This window comes from Scyliorhinus canicula, chromosome 13, assembly GCF_902713615.1.
Source record: "Scyliorhinus canicula chromosome 13, sScyCan1.1, whole genome shotgun sequence".
Taxonomy (NCBI): domain Eukaryota; kingdom Metazoa; phylum Chordata; class Chondrichthyes; order Carcharhiniformes; family Scyliorhinidae; genus Scyliorhinus; species Scyliorhinus canicula.
Genome location: NC_052158.1, coordinates 158,687,990 through 158,715,094, shown reverse-complemented (window position 1 = coordinate 158,715,094; position 27,105 = coordinate 158,687,990). Strand labels below are relative to the sequence as shown.

Genomic DNA, 27,105 nt, shown 5'->3' with positions numbered 1-27,105 from the left:
ACTGCACTTATTAATTACGGGTTTACATTGCTTTGGACTAAGTTGCATTCTACCGATTGATCAGTTGTTAAAAGCGCCTATGAGCAATTTGTTGAAATAAACAATAAATAATTTGGTGTGCACGCAGTATCAAAGTCTGCATATTCTTTGGTGTCAGCCAGCTAATTGAAGACCATAACATGTATAGTTCAGCTTTGGCTTTAGATTGGTGTTATTTTGCCAGCCATGATCCCCAAGCTTTGGCCAATTGCTTTAGAAAGCTTTAGTCATACACACCTCTACGTTTTCTCATTCTGGCTATAGCACGTGCTTACCTCGATCGGTGAATACTAAATTGCGTGAAAGGTTCATGTTACTTCACTGCCAATTAGGCGAACTGTGGCTTTGTGACATAATGAATGTAGTGTTATAACATAGATTTTTGAGTGAACCGAAGAATGGTGTGATCCTCCGGACTGAACGGACTAATTCCAATTGCACACTGTAGTACGCAATGCATTTTAACATGCACATGTGTTGGCGTAGACTTGGAGGGACAAAGGGCCTGTTTCTATGCTGTACATTTCTTTGTTCTTTGTTCTTTACATGCTGTTATTAAGCACGTTAGATTGTCAATAAACTTAATTCTGTGAAGGGAGATATTTTTGTTAATAATTTGCTCTTGAAACAAATGGATCTCCAATATCTCTGAGAGATTGTTTTCAATTTCTGATGTATCCAGGAAAAGAAGTCACGTGTAAGGAAAATATCAGTTTATACATCAACGTTTCAATAGTGGTTAGTACAGAATCAGGGCAATGGTTGTCATAGAACTACACTGAGTGAACAACACATTTATAAATGTAATTTTAGTTCGTAAAATGGGAAACCAATGGAGCAAGTATAAATCTCGAGGTGAGATTACATAATTAATGAGAACTAAATCAAATCTGATCAGAAAATAAATCAAAACTATTGAGGAAGAATGGCATTAACATTATTTTAAGGAAGCTGCATTTTACGTATTTTTCATTATATAATTTAAACAAGGTTACATTGAGGAGGAGACAAGATAATGCATATGTCTGGCGACTGTAATAAGGATTTAGCTTTGCAAATATTCAATATAGCAACTCAGGACGTATAATATGTTCCAAACCTTAACCAATTCAGAAATGTTCATTGGTAATATCTGCCTTCAGTTGCTTATTTAAATGTCAGTACATGACTAGTATACTATAACACTTCTTTTAAAAAATTCTAGGGCAGTTTTGAATTTGGGGAACAAATTACAAATAAATATATTGTCGTTAAGGGTGGAAAATAACAACAATGCACCAGCACGGATATTGACATTATAAATTAATGAGATAATGTTGAATGGTCACTGGAATAGCAGGCAATGTGGTAAAAGTAAGAAGCATTATATAGGACCATGAGATGATTTATTCTTTATCGATGCACAGGGTTTTTCCAAATAAAATACATAATTAAACTTGTATCATAAACCCGTTTCAAAATTCCATTATGCCGCTTAGAGCCAGGAACAATGAAATTGCACAGGTGTATTTTGGGCAATATTATTCTTCACCGTTCTTCCATTATAAGTTCAGAAGTTTGGATGTTATCTGACGATTGTGCAATATTCAGAACCATTACCGATTCCTCAGATACGGAAGATGCCCGCATTTAAAAGTAGAAAGACCAGGAAAATATACTGACTAAGGCGGACAAGTGTCATAGACCTCGGCCCATCGAGTCTGCACCGGCCGTTACAAAGATCACCATACTGAAGTTCATGGACCTACCCTATCCCTGTCACCCAGTAACCCGCACTTAACGTTTTTGGACACTAACGGCAATTTAGCTTGGCCAATCCACCTAACCCGCACATCTGTTGAGCAAATGTGTCAAGTAACATTTGCTCAATACAAGTGCATGGCTATCATTTAATGGACTAAAAGCTAGTTTATAACAAAGAAACGTGATTTTATTGCTCAGAAACGCGCCAACAGAAGTAGTCCAACCGTAGCTAACGATTGAAATCAACAATTGTCTTAGACACTTTTATAGGCCAAAATAATGGTAAGGCGAAGGATTGGGCGCATTTTGGAATTTTGCAAAGGGATCCAAGGAAACAATTAAGAAATGGAAATATGAAAGTTGAGTGAGCAGGTGAGAAACATATATAATGCAGTGCAAAAGGTTCAAAAGGTATGTAAAAAGGATGAAATTAGGAAAAGCACAGGCTCTCCATTACAAGCGGGGGCACAATAAATATAATGGGGGGGGGGGGTAATGGGGGTAACAACATGGCATGAAAACGGAACTAATAATTTGTGTGTGTTTTCACAAAAGAAAATACAAACAACATCCTAAAAATATTGCAGTTTCAGCAGATAAATCTAAACAAGGAAATGGAATATATTCACATCAGTAAACAAATAAGTACATCAGTCGGATGTGGGAGTCGTTGGTTAGGCCAACATTTATTACCCATCTTTACAGATTGCAAAGTAGCAAATGTAGTCCCACTATTAAAAGAAGGAGGACGACAGAAAATGGATAATTACAGACCTGTGAGCTTGACATTAGTAAACTGGAAAATTATAGAATTTATTAAAAGACATGTTTGAATTTGTTTGGGTTTGTTTGTTTGTTTATTTTCACGTGCATTTTCTTTTTATTTTATTTTCTACTGTGTTTGATAATTATATAATAATTAATAATGAAGCAATTACAAATAAAGATGCCAGAACATGTGAGTTTTTGTGATTGCAGAATATTGAAATTTCTGGACCCTGGGGATTCCGAGAAATCATGGGGTGCGATTGTCCATCCAAGAAAGCCAGGTTTGTGTTACTTGATTGTGCGGAGAATCACAATTCAGTCACAAATCGTGATGAGTGCCAGGCGCCCGATGGAATCAGACCATAAGACCATGATACATATGAGCAGTATTAGGCCACTTGCCCATCGAGTCTGCTCCACCATTCAATCATGGCTGATATTTTTCTCATCCCCATTATCCTCTCTTCTCCCCATATCCCCTGATCCCCATATTGATCAAAAACCTATCTATCTCTGTCTTAAAGACACTCAGTCATATGGCCTCCACAGCCTACTGCGGCAAAGAATTCCACAGATTCACCACACTCTGGTTGAAGAAATTCCTCTTGATCTCTGTTTTAAAGGGTCGTCCCTTTAGTCTGAGATGATATCCTGTGCTTCTAGTTTTTCCTACAAGTGGAAACATTCTCTCCACGTCCACTCTATCGAGGCCACGCAGTATTCTGTAAGTTTCAATACTACCCCCCCCCCCTCCCCCTCCCCTCATCCTTCTGAACTCCAACGAGTACAGACCCAGAGTCCTCAACCGTTCCTCATAGGACAAATTCTTAACTCCAGGGATCATTCTTGTGAACCTCCTCTGGACCCTGTCCAAGTCCAGCACATCCTTACTTCAGTCAGTTGAGAATGAAAATGAGGAGATCCGCGGGCAACACCATAGCAGCTAAATTCGTACAGAAAATTATTGGACTTCCCAGGTGGAAAATGCGTCCTGTCTATTTACTTTGTTCCCATTTTGTAGTGTTATTTTGTTGTTTTGGACCTTCCCGTAATCGGGATGTGGCTTTAAGCAGGAGAGTCAAAGTTGAAATAGCCTGCCTGCCATTTCACGTGTTGCCAGGTTTTGTTTTTTGTCGAGGGCAAGCCAGACTTCTCGGCACAAAGTTTAAATTAAGAAGCATTCCAGGAGGGAGATCGATGTGTTAACTAGTAATCATTTGATTTGTCATAGACAGTGCTCAGCCTGACAACGGTCAGTGATTGGCTTCTGCATGATACTTTCCGAGATAAATTTACAGAAGTGCTTAAGCATTGAGAATGGCTCTGGAAAAGTAAGAAGACAGAACAAGAAACATGCAGCGATGGGTGAAGATAAACCATTTAAAGCGGCTATTCCGGCTGTGAGGTACTGCTGATAGAGAAAGTACGGGACCTAGAATTCCAGGAGGCAGCCTGTGGTACAGACAATAAAAAATGCAAAGACGTTCAAGATGACAAGCCTTTTGCGGGTGCATATATTAATTAAGCAACTCTCAAATGGCTATAGCAATCAGAATCCCTTTGCCTTTAGCACCTGAAAGGGATATTGCACTGGAAACATTTCACACACGCATCGAAATAACGCCGGCTTGAGACCAAATTTAGCCATTTGGATGCATACAGTTGGGAGTATTCATCAAAAGCAGCTGCAACTGTGGTTTATTCGGTTATTAAAGTGTCGACTGCCGGCTGCAAATAACAAGCTGAGTTTGAAATTCATACTTCACTGATTATGGAGGCTCGGATTGCAGGCGCACTTCTTTCAGCTCCACATGAAACCCACGGCCCTCTTTCCCGTCGGTGATCCACCCCCGGATCACTAATTATCCCATCTCCACTTGCACCGACACACTCTACTCGTTCAATTGCTCCTCCTAATTTAATTTTTTTTGCTCATTTTTATATTGCTTCCCGGCCAGCATTCATTGTCCATTTCTAACTCCCGTTGAGATGTTTGCAGTGAGCCAATTCCTTCCAAGTTGTATGTATGGGGTACTGCCAGCGATGATGGAACCGGGAATTCAAATGGCTTCCACGAGCACCCTGTCCAGCGACATCCTGAATGCACCTGTCACCTGCTGATCTGAAATATATCAGGACCCGTGGCAAATCATTCCTTGTGCCTAATATATGCCGGCAACAATTTCCAAGAACCACTGGTCATAGTCAGGTGCCTTGAATTGATCCCACATCAATTCATATGGGAGTACTGATTCAGATGTAAGCCAACGTGGTGAACAGATTTTCTTCCTCAAAGGTTATTACTGGACCAATAGACATCGCACGCAACTTGAGAGCATCAAGATCCCGTTTGCTGCTCCCTGTTCTTCAATAAAAACCAAATGCTGAAACTGTTAATGTGGGATTTGATTTGAAGATCCGTCCGTCCATTCATCCATCCATGCACCCATATAATGTTTTATTTTACCTCATAGGACAATGGACTGGAGCACATTATAGATCCTCAGAGTGATTGTCTGCATTCTTCTCGCTGTGCAACGAGATCCATCACTGAATCGATGGACTGGTTTAATCTTTCGTCGTTTTCTCTAGATTATGGGTATTGCAGGCTTTTTATAAAATTGAGCATTATCAAATTCACTCCCCTGACAATTTCTGCGTTTAAAGTCTGTTTAGAAATCTATCGGCAATCTCGAAGTCATATAGCCCCTCCCACCCCAACTACTTTACAGCTGCTTTGCCTAATTTGGTCGTAATGCTGGTTCTTGATGTATCGATTCCAGTTCTGCGTCAGTGAAAAAAGAGGCAGAAATCATTGACTGGCCTGAATTTAAGAAACCCTTTCCGCTGAAAAAAGAGAACTTCTGCTTTATCACCGTCACATGTCATTCTTACCGAACTGAGCTACAGCTTGTCCACTGAACCATTGATCAGACACTTCTTCTGTTCTCTATAATAGTCGCCGAGAAATGAAGTCCTTGGTGATATTGATGCTGAGTCTGCAAGTTTCAATGGGTAAGGTGATCTCCATTTCTGGAAAGAGTGCATTATCTCGAAATATGTTGGTACATTCTAATCAGTCGCACAGAACCCATTGGCATAGTTTAAATTATGCCCCTTGTTGATTATTTTCATTCGGTCCAAAAGGTACTTGGTGTTAATGGGAATCATTTGCACAGTCTCCGTTCTGAATTGCCCAGGAAAATCTGGATAGGGAAATGCCAATCGCAATTTAACAATAAATGATTCTTCAATATGAGTCTCTGGCCGGTTCTTATTCTGTGCACAGATCATGAAAAATATTTCCAGAAATTCTTCCACTGCGTTGGAATTAGCGAGATATCTGGTTTAATTGTATGGCATCCATGAATTATACAAACATAAGTTTCGATGGACTTACGTTCAGTTGCATGAGGTGGTCAAAAGTTAACTGATTGTATTTAGTAATTACAAACTCACCCACTACCTATAGGAAGACGCTAATCATGTATCACGAGGTTTTGATTTGGGTTGATGTTTTTTGATGAATAGAATTAATTTATATTCGAAGGAACAAGTTCAAAGAGTGTAATCCACTGTTTTGTGACTGTGATTCCACGATTTGGGTCTGAATCCTTAATTTAATATTGTAAATCCTCAGAGATAACAGCGATTAATATCAGTCAAAATACTTATTTGGAACATTTCAGCATATTTCTCGTTTCAAATTTGCGGTTTGGATGAGATCCCAGTTTGGAAGTATAATTTAACTTTCATTAATCTCCATTATCACTAACAGACACGAAATTTTAAAACATAAGGAATTAGAACCAGATGGATGATAGACTAAGGAGAAGAGTTCAGTTCTCGCTCATTTCTTTTTCAATCCAAAAAATGAAGCGTCAGATAATTTCAGTAATTTGAATCAATAATTCGCACGACACGTTTGGGGATATTTCAGCGCTTTGCCGCCTGAAAATTGCTGCCAGATGTTTCTCATTGAGTGTCATCATTCCGACACCAGGGTTCAGTGGTGACGGTTAAGCCAACACAACGTGACAGCCGCAGTAAACTAGTATTTCAGAAGTTCACCATGTGCCTAATGTACTGAAAGGAATCATGCAATCTCTCTCGCAAACATATTGCAACAAACGTAACAGGCCGGCAGGACTCAACCGTCGCTTGAACTAATTGATTGATATCCTAGCGACGTCCTATTTCAGTGATAATATGCTTGGCTGCTATATTTTGTCCAGTTGTTAATATTTTACGCCTAATCTTCAATTTGTCCAAATGTTAATTAAATTGATGATGAATGACAGTGAGGGCGCAGCTTTGGGAGGGGGGGGGGGTGTCGGACAGCACCGAGGCCAGTGTTGTAAGAAAGCGGGAAAGGTAGACGAATTTGGACAGTGAAGTAGCCTAAAGTAGGTGATATCAGGTCTGTGGTCCATAGAACATCTGAATATAGAACACAATATTTGAGAGGACGCAACACGGGCTTCAGATTCATTACGTTCACACTCATTACATAGCACACGTTCTTTCTCAATGGCAGCAGTATATCTTTTACAAATTATCAAATAGTTTTTTTTTGCACCCAACACGAATAATCCAGGTACTGTGGCAGTTAATTTCAATTTAGCGACTCGGATAAATGGCTGGTCCACAGTCACTGGTCAGTGAAATTGGAATATAAATCGGGAAGAATGGAGTGATGTTCCCAATCCGTCACCTGAGGAAAATATTACTCCACATGGGATGGATTCCTATTCTCTATCTGCTGATATCTTATTATGTCCACCTCCTCCTTCAATATGCTGCTTAGAACCTTTATCTTTGATTAAACATATGTGACGGCTTCTGAAATATCTTGTTGCGCAGCTCCATGTCATTTTTTGTCGTTACGCTCATGAGCGTGACCTTTAAGTTCGCTTCGCAGAAGCAATGCTGTAGTTTTGCTAATCGTCGGTTCCTTTCCGAGAACCCACCAATATTTATTACTATAACTCGCAGCCGGCTCACAATGTAGGTACTGGCAGAGGTGGAAAGTAGAATATTTAACATAATGGGATTCAGCCCAAATGAATGCAACAGCAATGCTTTCAGCCAGATCTGACCGAGAGCTGCTTCATGTTAGAATTTTCTTGCCCGTCAGTGAGACAGCAGCACCTTCACTCGGCTCTCAGAAAGGCAGCTCCACCACTGGAGCAGATCAACGCTTAGCCAGATCATGTATTCTCAGGTATAACAGCGAGTTGTTAGAATAGTGTACTATTCACTGATATGTTCATTCGAAGACAGATGTTCACACAATTCAATCGTTAAGCGACAACAATCAATATGTTTTTCTTACTTGGCTCACAGTCGGCTCGGCTTTGATTAATAAGAAAATTGAAAGTGATATTAAATCTCCACCGGATTCACTAACACCAGTCACACCCGACCGTTGAAGTGAATTTTTGCCCTGACTGCATGGCAAAATCTGTGAAAATTTCAAGATAATTCCACAAACCGCAAAATCAAAATTCACTTTTTCTTCGTGCTCCACTCGGTAAATCCAGCCTGGGTTATTGTGCGCAACAGCGGTGATAGAATCACGGGATTGATATCATTGTCCTTTAACTGATGCAGTGGGAAATGAAATAAGCTAGATGGAAACAATCTAAACCATGAGCACAGTTTATGAGGGTAATACTAAATTACAGAATTGCAATTTGAAAGAGAAGGCGGCATGTGGCGCTGTGGTTAGCACTGGTTAGCGCTGAGGACCCGGGTTCGAATCTCGGCCCACGGTCACTTTCTGTGTGGACTTTGCACATTCTCCACATGTCTCCGTGAGTTTCTCTCCCACAACCCAAAGATATGCAGGTTAGGTGGATTGGCCATACTAAATTGCCCCTTAATTGGAAAAAAAATATTGGGTACTCTTAATTTAAGAAAGCACCGTCGACATACTATCACAAAGTCCTGCCGGATATACCCTTTGGAATATTATTGGTTTATTCTCAGAAAGCTTCAATTTTAATTTTAATTGTTTAATTGGATTATGTGAAAACAAACTCAGAGTGCAGTGGCCAACATGCACAAAATTGCTAAGATTGGGAACGAGACTTTATTGGCACAGACGAGGGATTAAATTCCCAAGGATGGTTACTGAAAGTAAAATTGTGGCTGTTCCTCTGAAGTGTTTTAAAGAGCTGAGTGGGGATCTGCAGGGAACGTCTTGTATTCACCGTTATTTATTCCGCCCCTGAAATTACATGGGTTTCCAGTCCTCAGGGTGCAATTCATTTAACTACCAATGCCAGGCTCTTCGTGGCACCTTTTCGTTACTTATCACGTGCCTCACAGTTTCCACTGCTATTATGATGCAAAGTTGTCAGATATGCGGTGGCGTGAGGCGAGGACAAATTGGAAACCATTTTTTAAGATCTAACGTAGATATAATTAGCTGAAAAGCCTCCTTCAAGAAGAGAACCATATTTCTACGGTTCTACTGCGTCTGTGAAACAAATATTGATGGAGCGTTTGAATTAATAGCATAAAAATAAACAAAGGTTTTTTTGAAATGCTGAGTTCTCTTTTAATTATTTATTTCCACTGTCCAAATTCTTTACGCTTTTAGAATTGATAACATCCACTTTTTGTATTTTAGTTGCAACATTTGGAACATCTTTGCAACCTTCCGTTCAACATGCTGCAGTTGAAGTAGTGAATGAGAAAGGTAAGCAAATTCTACCTTTAGAACTAAATAACTAAAATATGAAATATCGGAATAAAATGACCCCTTCCAGTCATTTAAAAAAGATCCTTAAAATATCTAGATCATGCAGCTTGCTCTCTGAACAGATACAATGTTGATTTTCTGGGATTCTACTCTGAGACTACAAGACAGCCATCCACTCTGGACATTTGCACACGCTGGTCCTAACTTAGCTTAAACTTGAATATACAATGATGTTTTTGTTAATAATAGTGAGGACCATGGCTCTTTTCTTAGCCTCTTGAAAACTATACTTCCCCTACATTCCAGTAGGTGTCGGAAGCAGGTGCTCCAGTTCCATGGCTCTCTGGAGAGCACCTTTGGAGGTGCATTTCTGGAGCAGCTTGACGTGCCCATCATGATCATGGATATTTAATGCACTGCACACTATGCATTACCAAGGGTTATCGGAAGAAGGCCATTCGGCCTGTCGGGTCTGCAACGACCCTCAGGAAGACCAGACAACCCAGAGGCACTCCATTCCCCTGCATCCCGGTAACTCCACCTAACATTTGGAGTATCTATGGGGAAATTTGGCATGTCCAATCCATCCAACCTGCACATCTTTGGGCGTGGTCATAGCACGGGTACATAATGATGACAGTCAATCTGGCGCACTGATCAGTACTGGACTACGCAGTTTAGCTCAGGCAATGTAAATTAGGAGCACGAGTACGTAATTCAGTGCTTCGAGACTGGATTGGCCATGCCAGAGTTCCCGTTAGTTTCTAAAGGTTAGGTCGAGTAGAGAGATAGGGCGGTGGAGCGGGCCTGGGTGGACAGCTCTTTCAGAGGGTCTATGACGGCACAATGGGCCCGATGGTCTCCATCTGCACTGTAAGCATTCTGTGACTCTTTGATAATGTAATCCTTGGTCATGTACAGTGTGCAGTGGAATAAGTGTCAACGATCATGGTGGGAACGACAAGATGCTCTCAGAGAACAAAGTACAAAGGTGCACCTGGAGGTGTACTTCCAAAATCTTCGTCAGAGAGCCATGGCACTGGATTACCGACATATGGTAGTCCAACTGCCATATGTTTGCACAGTCAGACAAATTGTCGAAATCATTCTGAAGCCTCTTTGCATCCCTTCGGTTAGTGTCATGAATACATTTGGTCGAAAACTGAATAAAAACATTTATAAAAAAAAAAAATGAATACATTTGGACATGTTACCTTTGGTTCACTCATCAAGGTCATTGATATATGTCGAGGGTAGGTGGTGGCGGAGTGGTGGTGTGGCTGGACTAGCAATCCTGAGACCCAGGGAAATGCTCTGTGGACCTAGGTTCAAGCTCCATCGCTGCAGAAGGTGAAATTTGAATTCAATGAAAATCTGGAATTTAAAGTTTAATGATGACCATGAATCGATTGTCGTAAAATGCCATATGGGTCACTGATGACCTTTTGGGAAAGAAATCTGCCATCCTTTTTATTAAATATAAATTTAGTGTACCCAATTCATTTCTTCCAATTAAGGGTGACCAATCCACTTAGCCCACACATCAGTGTGCTGTGGAGGCGAAACCCACGCAAACAGGGGGAGAATGTGCAAACTCCACACGGCCAGTGACCCAGAGCTGGGATCGAACCTGAAACCTCGGCACCATGAGGCTGCAGGGCTAACCGACTGCGCCACCGTGCTGCCCCGAAATGTGCCATCCTGAACTGGTCTGACTTACCTGTGACTCCAGACCCACAGCAATGAGGTTGACTCTTAACTGCCCCTCACGGCAATGAGCGATGGGCAATAAGTGTTGTACAGCCTCTGATGCCCATGTCCCAGGAACCAATAAAAATAACATTGTGAACAACAGTACTCAAGCACTGATCCCTGCATACTCAATGGTCACTGACTGCCACTCAGAAGAAGATCCATTTATTCCCCCTCTCTGTTTCCTGTACGTCACCCAATTCGTGATCCCAGGTTCGATCACTGCTATGGGCCACTGTCCGTGTGCAGTTTGCACATTTTCTCCGTGTCTGCGTGGGTTTCGCCTCCCACAACCCAAAAATATGCAGAGTAGGTGGATTGGCCACACTAAATTGCCCCATAATTGGAAAAAATAATTGGGTAATCTAAATTCATTTTTAAAAATTGTCGATCCGTGAAATTGCATCATTCCCGATCCCTTATGGTTCAAATTTGCCCAATAACCTCTCATGAGGAACCTTCTCAAAACAGACGCACCACATCCACTCATTCTCACTTATTGATTCTACTAGCCATAACCTCAAACAACTCCAGTAGATTTGGAATGCAATGTTTGCATTCATGGACCCATGCTGATATTTTCCAATCCCGTTACTGCTTTCCAAATGTGCTGTCATCCCATCTTTTATAATCGATTCTAGCAACGTCCCCATACCTGATGCTGGGCTAACCTGGCAGCAATTCTCCCTTTCTTTCTCCCATCCTATTAAATAATGGGGATACAGATGCCATCCTCAAATCTGTAGGAACTGCTCCAGAACCTATGGAATTGTGGACGATGCCCACCATTGCAATCAGTAGGGCGACCCTTTAATGGAATTTATTAGGTCCTGGTGAATTGTCAGCCTTTAACCACATTCATTTCCTGGGTACTATTTCCTTACGCATGCTAATTTCCTTAAATTCTGCCCTTTCCCAAATTTCTAGGCTCCGATACATTTATGGGAGGTTATTTGTACCCTCTTTTGAGAAGACAGAAGAAAAGTATGTGTTCACCTACTCTGCTATTTCTTTGGTCCCCGTCTGAATCTCAGGGAGTCTTTACTCATATTTCGGTGACACGGTGGTCAACACTGCTGCCTCACCGCTCCAGGGTGCCAGATTCAATTCCAGCCTCGGGTGACTGTCTGTGTGGAGTTTGCACATTCGTCCCGTGTCTGCGTCGGTTTCCTCCGGATACTCCGGTTTCCTCCCAGAGTCCAAAGATGTACAGTTTAGGTGGATTGGCCATGCAGAATTGCCCCTCAGGTTAGGTGGGGTTATTGGGTGACGTGGATAGGGTGGAGGCATTGGTTTAAGTAGCGTGCTCTTTCCAAGGACCGGTGCAGATTCGAATAGCAGAATGACCTCCTTCTGTACAGTAAATTCTATGATTTTATGATTCTGTCTTCAAATATTTATAAAATCCTTTATGGTCAGTTTAATCTTCCCTGCAATTAACTGTTATGCTCTATTTTACCCCTCCATCAAATTCTTTGCACTCTTTTGCTGAATTCTAAAGTGATCCCTATGCTCCGGCTTGCTGCTATTTCTGGCAATTTTTTGCCCTTCTTTGTATTTTATATTATCCGTAATTTATGTTGTAAGTCATGGTTGAGTCACATTTCTTCTTTCATTTTTAAGCAAGGCAGGAAGGGGTAATTGTATCTTTTGCACATATTCATTAAATATGAAACATTGTGTATCTGCCATCAACCCCTTGAATATAGTCCCTCAATCTATCTTAACCTCATACCCCCATAGTTTCGGTTATGTAGATTGAGGACTCCAATTTCATAGAATCATAGAATCATAGAATTTACAGTGCAGAATGAGGCCAGTCGGCCCATCGAGTCTGCAACGGCCCTTGGAAAGCGCACCCAACCCTGCCCACACCTCCACGCCATTCCATTTCAGATTCAATTACTTCACTCTCCAAATTAATAAAGAATTCTGACATTATGGTCGCTCTTCCCCAAAGGCTCCACACAATATGATTATTAATTCATCACTTCTCATTACACAGTACCCGTCTGAAATGCCCTGTTCTCTGATTGGCTCCTCAACGCATTGGCTTTAAAAATCATCCCATGCACACTCCAGTAACTGTTCCTCCACTATACCATTGCTAGTTTGGTTGGTCCAAACACTATGTTAATTAAAGTCATCCATGTTTCCAGTTTTACAATGGTTGCATGCATCACTGATTTATTACTTGAAAACTTCCCTTACATCTCCACCACTTTTGGGAGGCCTATAGTCAACATTTCCTGCCCCTTCACGTTTCTTATCTCCACACATACAGATTCCGCTTTTCCGAAAAAATATACTCCCTCACTAATGCATTGGTTTTCTCCCTTCCTAACAACGATATCCCATCTTCTTTCTCTTTTATTTTGTCCCCCCTGAATACCGCTGATTGTTGCGCTCCCATGCCTGGAAACCTTGCATATACAATTGCCCCATTGTATATGAACGCCTCTTGAAATGGTCAACTGGTACATTTCACTCTCCCACCTCTTCCACGTAATCATGGACATTCTTCCTTTTCAAATAACAGTCTGATTCCGTTTTGAATTATTCTCATAAACCTGTTTCCATCACACTCACAGACAGTGCATTCCATGCCCGAATGACTCGGTGCATAAAAACGTGTTTCCTGATTGTTTATTCCTTATTGCTTTCGAAAAAAAAATGTATTAGTTATCACATTTGATGTTGCATACTTCAGTTCATACGTTAAATTACAAGTTGCATAAGCGCACTTAACGCAAAGCAAAAGCAATCCGGGAAAAAAATAAAAAGAGGAAAACCAAAGTGAGAAAAAAAAGAGGGAAGCAATAAACGATCATTGCGTATATTTGCATGTTCTTTTCTCCCCTCCCTCTGTGACCCTATTCCCCATTAGTCAGTCTGCCTCAACAGTACTCCCCAATGTGGCCCAAGCGCATTTCTGCTGGTGATTCGGATTTTCCGCATGCCCTCGGGCCCGCCTTCTGCGCCTTTGTCTGTTGCCCCTCGCATTCCCTTTTGTGGGCCTTTACCCCCCTTCTTCCCCCCAGTCTCCTTCACTCCCCTTTCTTTTCCTTTATGTCCCCTGGCTCGTCTGTTCCCTCCCCCCCCCCCCTCTCCCGCCCTCAAACCTTTGCTTCACTGGTTGCTGACTACGAATAGGCCATAGGAAAAAATAGTGAACGGCTGCCACGTCGAGTAGAAGCCCTCTTCTCACCCCGGATGGCAAATTTTATCTTCTGCATTTGGGGGAATTTCGGCAGATCGGACAGCTTGTCTGCAGCTTTTCATGGTGTTGCCAATCGCCAGCTGATCAGGAATCTTCGGTGAGCGATTAGAGAAGCAAAGTCAAGGGCGTTGGCCACCATCCCATAAAAAGCTAAGGCTGGTCTGAGACCCCATAAACCACCACCTTTAGGCATGGCTTCATCATCACTCCCAGAACCTTGGATATTGCCTCAAAGAAGTTTGTGCAGGACCGGACAGGTCTGCGGCAGGAGCAGAACTTGGCAACTTTCACATGTGTCCTCCATCTCCGGAAAAATCTGCTCATTCGAGTGCTGGTTTGGTGTCATTTGTGCAACAGCTTAACTGCACTCGGCTTAGCTCTGCATATGCCAAGTGGGGTGAGCCCTGTGTAGTTCTTAAATCTAAGTATCCCCTCCCCCACTTCTATTGCGAGTTCTTCCTCCCATTTCTCCATTGTCTCATCCAGGATGTTGCATAACTCCTCCAACAGTCGCTGATACAGGTTCCCACAGTTCCCCATTCCTAATTCGCCCATGTCCAACAGTTCTACAAGTAGCAAATGTCCTGGTATCTGGGGGTATGTCGTTGTTTCCATATAGAGGAAGTTGTTGACCTGCATGTGTCTCAGTTAATTTCCTTTTGGTAGTTTGAGCCAAACTGTAAGGTCCTCCAGGGTCTCAATTATGTTGTATGTGTACATAGGTGACTCTAGCCACACCAGATTACAGTCCAAAACGGTTTGTTTCGAACCATTAGCTTTCGGAGCACAACTCCTTCCTCGGGTGATTGAAGAGGTGGATTCCAGAAACATATACATACACAAAGTCAAAGGTGCAAGACTATACTTCGAATGCGATACTTTGCAGGTAAGTAAGTCTTCAGAGGTCCACAACGTCTTCAGCTGTGACAACAAGTTCGTCATCCAGATACATGGAACAGCCATGGGGACTAAATTCTCATGTCAATTTGCCAATATCATGCACAAGTTTGAACAAGACCTCCTCACCGCATAGGACCTTGAACCAACGTTATAAACGAGATACATCAATTATATTTTTTTCCTTTCGATCCATGGCAAAGAATCACTGAAACAACTACACGATGATATCAATAAGTTCCATCCAACCATCAGACTCACCATGGACTACTCTCCAGAATCGGTTGCATTCTTGGACGCACTCATCTCCATCAATGACGGTGACCTCAGCACTTCACTTTACCACAAGCCCATGGATAACGTCACGATACTCCAGTTTTCCAGCATCCACCCTGAACACATTGAAGAAGCCATCCCCTATAGACAAGCGGTCCGTATACACAGGATCTGCTCATACGAGGGGAAGCGTAATGGACATCTGCGGACGCTGAAAGATGCCCTCGTACGAATGGGATATGGTGCTCCACTAATCGATCGACAGTTCCAGCATACCACAGCAAAGAAACACACCAACCTCTTCAGAAGACAAATATGCGATACAACCGACAGAGTACCTTCGTCACCCAGTACTTATCCGGAGCAGAGAAACGATGACATCTTCTTCTCAGTGTTCAACAGGTCACCGATGAAGATGAACATCTTGCCAAGGTCATCTCCACACCCCCACTACTGGCCTTCAAACAACCGTGCAACCTTAAACAGACCATTGTTTCCAGCAAACTACCTAGCCTTCAGAACAGCGACCTCGACACCACACAACCGTGCCATGGCAATCTCTACAAGATGTGCCAAATCATCGACATGGGTACCACCATTCCACGTGTGAACACCATCCACCAGGTACATGGTACATACTCTTGCGACTCGACAAAAGTTGTCTCCCTCATACGCTGCAGGAAAGGATGTCCCTAAGTGTGGTACATTGGTGATACTATGCAGACACTGCAACAAAGGATGAACGGACATCGCGCGACAATTGCCAGGCAGGAATTTTTACTTCCAGTCGGGGAACTCTTCAGCAGTCAAGGGCATTCAGCCCCTGGCCTTCGGGTAAGCGTTCTCCAAGGTGGCCCTCAAGTCCCGCATCAACGCAGTATCGCCGAGCAGAAACTTATCGCCAAGTTCCGCAAACATGTGTACGGCCTCAATAGGGAGCTTGGATTCATGTTGTACTACATTCACCCCCCACTATCTGGTCTGAGCTTGCGAAATCCTACTAACTGTCCGGGCTTGAGACAATTTACACCTCTTTAACCTGTGATTATCCCTCTCTCCAGTTGCTCCGTCTGGACCTGTAAATACTTAAATACCTGCAAAGACTCGCATTGAAATTATCGTCTTGCATCTTTGACTTTGTCTATATATGTTTCTGCAACCTACCTCTTCATTCGCTCGAGCAAGGAGCTGTGTTCGGAAAGATAGTGATTCTAAACAAACCTGTTGGACTTTAACCTGGTGTTGCAAGACTTCTTACAGTGCTCACACCAGTCCAACGCCGGCATCTCCATGTCATGCCTCTAATCGTCAGTGTCCCCTTATCCTATCTTCACCTTCTGAAGGTTACGTTCATTGTTGCAGGTGTAAACCTGTGTTTGTCACAGATGTGTGCCATTGTGTTCAGTTTGGTTTGCTTGACGTGCTGTCTCATCTCACACCACGTTTGGAGCGTAGATACCGCTACTGGGCCTCTTGCATACTTGTTCGGAAGAGATGGGCGTGCAATTGTGGCTAGGGCTCGGAGGGAGGACCTTATTCGGCATCACCCCTCCATCCTCACCCATTCCTCTCTTGGTTCCTTAATTCTTTCCCTCACACTTTCTGCAATGGCCACCCAGTGGTAGAAATGTAGATATGGGAGGACCAGGCCTCCCATGCTTCTTCTTCTTTGTAGTGCACTTTTTCACTGCCCACCCCTGCCCCCAGGCAAGTGCCATGATTAGTTTCTCTACTGTGTTGAAGAAGGCCATGGGGATGTAGATCAATGTTCGAGGGGCTGGTTTAGCTCAGGGCCAAATGGCAGGCTTTTAAATCAGACCAAGGCAGGCCAGCAGCACGGTTCAATTCCCGTACCAGCCTCCCCGAACAGGCGCCGAAATGTGGTGACTAGGGGCTTTTCACAGTAACTTCATTTGAAACCTAATTGTGACAATAAGCGATTTACATTTATCGTTTCATTTTTATCGTCTGCACTATCCATGCCAGCGAGAGTGGGAGTGTGTCCCACATTTGCAGGTCCTTTTGACATTCTCTACCAGACTCGTCAGGTTACATTTGTGAATCCATGTCCAGTTGTGGGCTATTTGGATCCTCAGATAGCATGAGTTGCTTTTGGCTTGCTTGAATGGGAACCCCTCTTGTTCTGTCCCTCCTCCTTGCTGATTCACTGGGGAGATTTTGTTTTTGTTGAGGTAGAGATTGAAGTCCACGAAGGCTCGAATTTCCTTTCGGAGCTTAATGATCCCTTCCATGCTGCCTTCAGCGTTCGGTATGTAGCAGAGCAGGTCATCTGCGTACAGTTAAACTCTATAAACCTTGTCTCCCTCCTCTGGATACCTCTTCTGCCCTACAGCATTCTGAGTGCTATTCCTGGAGTCTCGATTGCCAGAGGCATCAACAGCAGGGGTACCGGGCATCCCTATCTTGCCTCTGTACAGCTGGACATATTTTGAGTTCATCCATTCTCTTGCCACAGGAACAATCTACAATAATTTCCCCTGGGACGTGAACCCTGGCCCAAGTGCAAACTGTCCAGAACCTCTATGTGTATACTGCCACTCGACTCTGTCGAAAGCCTTTTCTGTGAGAAGGAACATCATCACTTCTGGTGGTCTCTCCCTGAATGGAGTCATTATCACGTTCAGCAGGCGCCTGGTGTTCAATATTAACTGCCTGCCCTTGACAAAGCTCGTCTGGTCTTCCATTACCACTTTGCCACTCCCAGCCACTTTGCCAGGGCTTTCCCAGGATATTTGCATCTACTTTGAGTAGCGAGTTCAGTTTGTAGGATCCACACTCAGTTGGGCCTTTGTCCTTCCTGAGTATCAGCGATATTGAGGCTTGTGCAACTCTTGGCGGAAAGGAGTCCCTGAACAGCGAGCTGGCGAATATCTCATGCTGATGCGGGGCCAGTTCTGTCCCAAATTCTTTTTCAGATGTCCGCAATATTTCTACCTGGCCCGACTCCTTCCCCGCCTGCATGGAGTTCGTACTCACCACGGACTCTCTCAGTTTTAATGGTGCTTGCAGGCCCCGCATCATATTTTCCCCCACAACTACCATGTCCAGTACATCGAGAATCTGCTTCATCTCTGAGTCCACCTCTGGGGCTCTGAGGTTTACAGCCCTCGGTGAAAGGTCTCAAAGGTCTCGTTTATCTTTTCAGATGCAACGATTAGCTTCCTGCTGTTGTGTGTAATGTCCACTATTTTCCTCGTGGCTGCATGCTTTCTCAGCTGCTGAGCCAGCAGGAAATTGGGTTTGACTCCATGTTCATAACAGGTCCCTAATATCTGTGGAAGCTAATGCACTGCTCTTCTCGTCGAGAGCAGGTCCAAGTCGATTTGTAGATTCTTCCTGTCCGCCAGCAGCTCTACAATCAGGGCTGTCAGGTTCCGCTGCTTCAGGGCAGCACGGTAGCATTGTGGATAGCACAATCGCTTCACAGCTCCAGGGTACCAGGTTCGATTCCGGCTTGGGTCACTGTCTGTGCGGAGTCTGCACATCCTCCCCGTGTGTGCGTGGGTTTCCTCCGGGTGCTCCGGTTTCCTCCCACAGTCCAAAGATGTGCGGGTTAGGTGGATTGGTCATGATAAATTGCCCTTAGTTTCCAAAACTGCCCTTAGTGTTGGGTGGGGTTATGGAGTTATGGGGATAGGGTGGAGGTGTTGACCTTGGGTAGGGGGTAGGATTCTCTTTCCAAGAGCCGGTGCAGACTCGATGGGGCGAATGGCCTCCCTCTGCACTATAAATTCTATGTAAATCTATGTAAACCCCAACATGCAGTCAACTACATGCTGCTGAGCCACCATTTCCTTCCTATCGCTGCACGCCTTGTCTGCAATGATTTCGCCCCTCACTGCCTTCAGCACCTCCCAGAAATTGGTAGGTGTGATTTCCCCATTCTGGTTGTTAGAATATCTCTTGCAATATCCATTCGCTGAATGCCTTATTGGCAGGTTGGGCCGTGTCCAGCCTCCTATGAGATAATGGGCCCAGCCCACCCCTAATCACACATCCATGTAGTGTGAAGCATGGACGGAGATTATGATTTTGGAGTGCACCACACATACTTCACTTGGAAACAATGCTTGTCACACTATAAAGAATTCAATCCTGGTGTCGACCCTATGTATCTACCGTGTGCATCTATTCAAGGGAGATCTCCTTCTCCCTTTAGCGTGCAAATCTCCATGAGTCCACTGCCCCCATCAGTTCCATGGTCTTTGTCATTAATTCCACCTGATCCCAGTTGGAGCGTTCACATTAACAAGGATCACTGGTGCCACTTCCAGTACACCACTTTCTGCCTCGTTCCGTAACCATCCTAGTCACTGTAAATGCTGTCGACCTATTGAGCAACATTGGCCAACTCCTTGCCCTTTTACCGCCGCATGGTTGGTAAGTTTGTCCCACACAGCATCCTGTTATCTGAAGTCGGTCATTCTACCTTTGGTGGGGCTCTTGGAGGAAGACTATGTCGCCTTTCCTACTTTTAGAAGGGGAAAAACCCTCGATTTTTTTCATTGGGCCATTTGGTTCCCTGACGTTCCTGATAACTAGTCTGATGGAGGGTTTCTGCACCCCCCCCCCCCCCACCTCCCTTCTTATGGGATCAACTGAACATACCTTGTGGATGCGTCCCTTCACTCTGTTGTTACCTTTGTTAGGGGGCATCCAAGGTGGCAGTGGTCACCGTACTCACCATGGGCTCGGTCCCTGTGCTCCAGTATTTCCCTTTTACAAGGGACCGAGAGAGGTAACCACCATCTATGTGCCCGCCATGTGGATGATCCCCTGTACTCCGGAATTTCCTTCTGTTTTGGGGACCTCCAAAGTAGCTGCTGCGGTGTCTTTGTGTTCATTGCTGCCATGTGGGATCTGTCATAGACAGCCCAGCGTCCTTCAACCCCTTGTCCCTCTGCTATCCCCCCGAGTCTGCCCCCCCCGCCCACTTCCACCTCCTTCATGCCTGTGAGTTTCCAGCTCAAGCCTTATCACCTTTGCTTTCCCCCTATTAACTCCCTATCTCTAGTGTTCTCCCTCCTTTCGCCGGCATCCGATCGCCGACGCGACATGTGCCACGCCCTCCTCCCCCTCCCCCCCCCCCCCCCTCTCCCCACCCCCCCCCCCCCCCCCCACCCCACCCCACCCCCAGTCAGCACTCATATTTCCTCATGCTAGCTTACGCGCCTCTGTGTTGGTCGCCCCCAGGATCAACATATGCCAACTCCTGACCGTTTCCTGTCCGTTCCCACTTCTCCCTCCTCTCGCTCTCCTGCACCCTGATGCTCTCGCCCCTCGTTTCTGAGACATTATTGCAGAATTAAAAATTAGACGGTGTAGTCCCACGCAAATAGTCTGTCAGTGTCTCCATAAGCTGGGGTATCCGCTTCAATTCTGGTTACATTGTTATTTTCTCAGCATTCATTTGTGGATGAACCAAACTGCGTGAATTAATATTCTCTGCCTTGGACATTGCTCAGAATTTGGCCGGATACAGCATTCCAAACTGCACATTGTTTATATAAAGTGCCATCTTGGCATTGTTAAATTCTGCCCGGCGCTTACCCACGTCTTCCCTAATGTCCCGATACATCAGAATCAAGTGGCCAATCCAGTTCCAGGTCCTGTCTGTCCCGCTCAATTTAAGATCCTTTCCCCATCTTGGTGCAGGTGCAGCTTCGCAATGATAGCCGCGGCTGTTCGCTGGCCTTGGGTTTGGCCCGAGTGACAATGAGGCTCTGTCCATTTCTGGAGGCTTGGGGAAGCTTCCCCTTCCCACCAGTTTGAGTGCCATTTGGGCCACATATTACATGGGGTTCCTGCTCACGGATCCCTCAGTTTGCCGAACAATGCTGATGTTCTACCAGCGCGACCGATTTTTGTGCTCCTCGACCTTCCCCGTTAGTATCGCTTGCGTTGCCACCAATGCTGCCATTTAGGTCACCACTGCGGAGATCCGATCGCTCTGGTTGATCGAGACCTTCTCTAGTTCAAGGATAATCACTTCCTGAGTCTCCAGGTGCACTTCTGCCTTTTCCAGTGCGTCATGCAGGGTGCCTAGTGCCTCCACTACCGCCACATTTACCATTGCTTTAATCTCTATTTTAATCGCATCCTTGAGCTGCTAGAGTTCCTGTCTCAGGAGCTCGCTCCATACGTTCACAGGGAAGAGCCCTGTGTGTGGTCTGGCGACCCTTCCCGATTAGGTGTGGTGGAGGCCTCGTCGCCTCGTTTGCTTATTATGGCCTTTGTCCTTCTCTCAAGATTCTTACTGCCTTGCTGCCATGCTGCTGCTTGGCATGTATTGTCTTTGTGATGCTGAACGGGTTTTCTCCCGTTTTTAGCAGGCTGCTTTGGGCTGAATGCGCCGAAATTCGAGCTTCCAGGAGGCGAGCAACCTTTCATGCGTCCGCCCACGGTATTTTCCTCATTATTTTGCAGCAGCTGTGTCTTCTTTTACTCGATCATTTCACGAGTATGAGCAGTTTATCCCTTTATACTCTTTCCAGATCGATCTTCATTTTGTGTACACTAGCTCTAGAAAACGTGCTCTCAGCCTTCTTTTCACTGAGGAAATATGTCCACGCTCTCCCTTCCGTCTTTACGTCTGAAGATCTTCGTCTCAGAACCATTGCCGTGAATATTTTCTTTCCCGCTTCAGTGTTTCCACGTCCTTCCTGAAACATGGCTCCAACTTCTCTAGTTGAAGCCGAACCCGTGACTATTACAAGTTTGAAATAACCTACTTGCTCTTGTACTCAAAAAAATCACGAACAAATGCAATGGTGGATGTCTGTTATTGCCTGGACCCATGCAAATGGCTGCACATAAACTGCATAACTATAGCAAAAATGCATTGAGGACTTATGCAACTAGTGCTCATTTTGTTCGGTGCACGAGATCAATTTGAACGATATCTGCCACTTTGGGATTTGGAACTTTTCCATTTCGAAATTCAAAGGCTCCGTTGCCGCTGTTCTTGGAGTTCCGGGGCAACGTGGTGTAATTGTTGGCTATTCAATACAATCTAATAATACGTTTGCTATGCGAAAACGTAAGATGCTGGGGACCCTCAAAGTGACTTGTCTCCAAAGGTTGAATCCCTTTCGGAATTTTTGTGGAAATGAAGCGCTTGGAAAGTACTGGTGATCTCTCTGTTACCTTGGATATTTAATCGTCTTTCTCATCTTTGCTGATTGACTATGTTCGAAATGCTTACGAATTAGGTTCAGGGGTAGTAACGTGCTTCGCCTTTTAATAAGATCATGGCCAACCTCCTTGTAATCTCATCTCTAAATTTCCACTTATGCCTATTATCTTTTACCACAAACATTTCAAATAAAATTATTATTTGTTTTTTAGAACGTACAGTGCAGGAGTCTATTTGGTCTATCGAGTCTGCACCGGCCCACTAAAGCCCTCGCATCCCCATAACCCAATAAGTGACCCAGCAGGGAACCGAATCTACCGTGCTGCCCATTATGCCTTGCAAACAACCAAAACTCTGCTTACCCCATTTTTAGAGGAAGAGACTAGTGAAGACATAAACCTCACTGAGAAAACAAAAACTCTGCATCTCTGTCTTAAATGGGGTCCCCCTTATTTTGAAGTAATGACACTTTTACTAGATTCTCCAACGAAAGGGAACACCTTTTTCATATCCACCTTGTGAGGCCACTCAGGATTTTGCATGTTTCAATCATCTTGTCTCTTACTCCTCAAAACTCCAGTGGATGCAAACCTTGACTGTCCAACCTTCCCTCAAAAGACAACAGGTCCATTCCATTCCAGCCATCATTGCAGTAAACCTTCTCTGAACTGCATTTCGTGCATTTGAATGGTAAGAGAGACCTCTCATTGTCACTTATCCCAATAACTTACACTGTATTGGAACAACATGATATGAGGATTTGATCACGATCCTTCAGCAATTTATGTTAATTAATAACCCGAATCTCTTAACAGAAAACTTTACACAATTTCTTCCTCCACCGTTAAAAATCGCTGTCAGCCTGATGGCACCTTTAGCAACCCCAATGCCTCCATTCATATTCGGGTATCGTGCAATTGCCATGAGATCAGCGAAGAAAAGTAAAGTGGCCATTGTGGATCTTATCACGCAGCACAACGTTCTTTGCGAATCTGTGCTGATATTGAATCTAACTGAATGTGGTGTCAAATTATTGGCATGTAAAAATGTCCAGGGTTGCATTCACGCTTAAGTAGAATATTTTTCCCTACAACTGAAAGGCAAAATAAACCACGCATTAAAGATCGATGCTCACTTATGCAGGAATGTGAATCTAATTTCTGTTCAAATCGGTTGTGCAGTAATTGGAAATAGGTCGATCCCATAAAAATATCATTGTTTTGATCACTATTGAGGAGGCACTGGCGGTAACAACTCTATGGTCCATTTTCTAGCATCTAAGTTGGTCAAAGCATGAAAAACGAATAATGAAATCAATTGTTTCAAGGTCACATTTTAAGACAAAACGATGCTTAGTACTACAGAGAAAAGGAATTTGACACAAAAACAAGTTCGAGTTGGAGTTTAAACCAAATCTTAAAGCATTGAAAAAACAACACATTCATGCACAGTATAACATTGATGTTCTGAGAAATCAATGTCAGCTTAGTGTTAAGTTTTAAAATGTTTTGAAATGTTTCCATGATTATTATTTCAGTTCCGTGTTGGACTATTTGCATAATTAGTGTTTCACGTGTTAAATGTTCAACAGAATTGAGAGACGTGAAGTTGGTGGGTCCAGAAGCACCATGTATTGGGGAACTGAAAGTTTATTACCGTGGACAGTGGAACTCTATCTGCAGTAGCCTTTGGGATACTGCAGCTTCAGAAATACTCTGCAAGCAAATTGGCTGCGTTGCTTATTACACAACGTTGAAAAAGCCGATCTCCAAGGAAACAAGATATGTGTTGCTGGATAAGGTTCAGTGCAATGGAACGGAATTGTCGTTGTCGGAGTGTCAATTGAAACCGTCGGGCCAACTGAACTGCGAAACTGGGACGGTTTTAACCATGTACTGTAAAGGTATTTGTTCCCATAATTACTATTGAATATTTTCGTTCATTATACTTATTGACGGGCATGGAAATAATGTTGGCAAAATAGCTGAATTCCCCAACTTTGTCGCACATTCAGGGTTAGTGCTAACCTCCTTATCTGTGTGCCAGTCCAGTAGCTCCAGAGCAGGCGCCAATCTGTTCATAGCAACAAAGAGCCACACTAGTTAATACCAATCAGGCACGTACATGGTTGGCGACCGGGTCCGAGTCGTCTGCAGGGCGCATGTCCCACTGGAGGGCGGTGTCATTCAGTCAGATATGGCAGGACTCCAGTGTCGCAAAATGAGCCTCAAGGCACTGCACAGAGCAAAATGAACTAGCGACTGAAAGATTAGGTCATATGACCGAACGTTCCCTCAAAAAAGAAGTTCTCGCATGGCTGATCAGATCCTGACCTAGCTGGAAACTAGATCTAAATATTGAATGAAGAGCTGAACACAAGAGCCACACTAGTCAATACCAATCAGGCACGTACATGGTTGGCGACCGGGTCTGAGTCGTCTGCAGGGCGCATGTGAGAGACTGCCCATTAGATCGAGGTAGGATTGACCGTATGCATCACAAGAGACCTAAGCAATACTAGGGTCAATGGGAATCTGGGGCAAACTCTCCAATGATTGAAGTCATATTAAAATGATTGGAAGGTTATGGAGGTAATTCGTTTCAGTTCTGGAACATGGATTCTGGAGTTCATAAGGGTGCATCCATTGGAAGCCATGTTCAGCTGTGGTACAACAGGCGAGAAAGAGGAGGGAAGAAATGTAATAATAGGGGGTTCGTTATGTTGGAGAACAGACAGGCGTCTCTATGACTGTCGATGTGATTCCAGAAATAAATGTTACCTTGTTCATGCCAGGGTGAAGGATATACAGGCTGCATGATATTTTTCTGGGAGAATGTGTAAGGGAATTTGTACTGGATATTGTATGAGTTAGGTATGAAGTTCAGAATCATAGGTTTTAGTGAAATGATAAAGTAGATTTAGGTGAGTATTGAGATGAGTATGTAACCTAGGGTAACCTCGTGTGACCTAATGTAATCAAGTATAGTTAATATGATTAAAGCAGAAGACCCAGAAAAGTAGTATAGCATTTACTAATTAACAAAGACAAATAATAGTCACTTGGGAGAACAATGAATACTGCTCAGTGGCTCAACTTAATGGTTGACCATAAATAATGGCCATAAAAAGACAAGAATGGAGTGAGCATGTTTTTCTATACATTCGGCCTAAGTCAGCAAAACCACGATTGTTTCACAAGCAGGGAAGTTTACACAGGAGCAAGATAAGGACAAGAGTTATAGCCACCATGGTTTAAGAAGCAAAGAGAGGAAATAGGGAGCGACCAATCTCGAATGGGACAGATAAAGGGCCAACTAAAAACAATGGTGGCCAAAGCAAGGTCAGATTGGAAAGCAAGATAAGAGGGCTGTAAAGTAAGATAAGAGTTTGAGATATGGAGTTGAAATGTACATAAAAGACAGTAAGCCCTGAGGCTCTTCGGATTGTTCCGGACATCCCAGCTTTGTTTTCTTGTGCTAGGAAAATAAAGTTCACTGCTTGAAAGATCGCTTCTCAGACTCTCGGTGTTTTAATAGGTACGAACAAATTGTCGTCCTGGGGAACCACGACAAATGTAAATAGCCAGAAATCGTAGTCCAAGTTGGTACCAATGGCAGAGACCGGGAAGGGCCCAAGTCCTGATGGCACACTTTCGGGAGGTAGGACGGCGACTGAAAACAGCGTGCGTCAAAAGTAGTAATCTCAGGATCTTCGAGGCATTGGAAAACGTTCAACAGCATGCAGAGCTAAGCCGAATGCAGCTAAACTGTTGCACAGATGACACCAAAGCAGCACTCGAATGAGCAGATTTTTCCGGAGGTGGAGGACACATGTGAAAGTTGCCAAGTTCTGCTCCTTCCCCAGACCTGTCCGGTCCTGCACAAACTTCTTTGAGGCAATATCCAAGGTTCTGGGAGTGATGATGAAGCCATGCCTAAAAGTGGTGGTTTATGGGGTCTCAGACCAGCCAGAGCTTTTTATGGGATGGTGGCCAACGCCCTTGCCTTTGCTTCTCTAATCGCTCACCGAAGATTCCTGGTCAGCTGGCGATTGGCAACACCATGAAAAGCTGCAGACAAGCTGTCCGATCTGCCCAAATTCCTCCAAATACAGAAGATAAAATTTGCCATCCGGGGTCAGAAAAGGGCTTCTACTCGACGTGGGAGCCGTTCACTATTTTTTACCATGGCCTATTCGTAGTCAGCAACCAGTGAAGCAAGGGTTTGAGGGCGGGAGGGGGGGGGGGGTAGGTAACAGACGAGCCAGGGAACATAAACGAAAAGAGAGGGGAGTGAAGGAGACTGGGGGGAAGAAGGGGGGTAAAGACCCACAAAAGGGAATGCGAGGGGCAACAGACAAAGGCACAGAGGACGGGCCCGAGGGCATGCGGAAAATCCGAATCACCAGCAGAAATACGCTTGGGCCACACTGGGGAGTACTGTTGAGGCAGACTGACTAATGGGGAATAGGGTCACAGAGGGAGGGGAGACAAGAACATGCAAATATACGCAATGATCGTTTATTGCTTCCGTCTTTTTTTTCTC

The 27,105-nt window shown here is 44.0% G+C and overlaps 1 protein-coding gene across 1 annotated transcript in view; it reads left to right on the top strand.

The window, feature by feature from the left end:
- LOC119975672 (deleted in malignant brain tumors 1 protein-like) overlaps positions 1–27,105 on the top strand; it is a 238,242-nt gene that overhangs the window by 62,011 nt on the left and 149,126 nt on the right. The window contains 4 exon segments of the mRNA XM_038815454.1: positions 3,849–3,955; positions 5,510–5,565; positions 9,188–9,256; positions 24,152–24,463. Of these exon segments, the coding sequence (XP_038671382.1) occupies positions 3,849–3,955; positions 5,510–5,565; positions 9,188–9,256; positions 24,152–24,463 (544 nt within the window).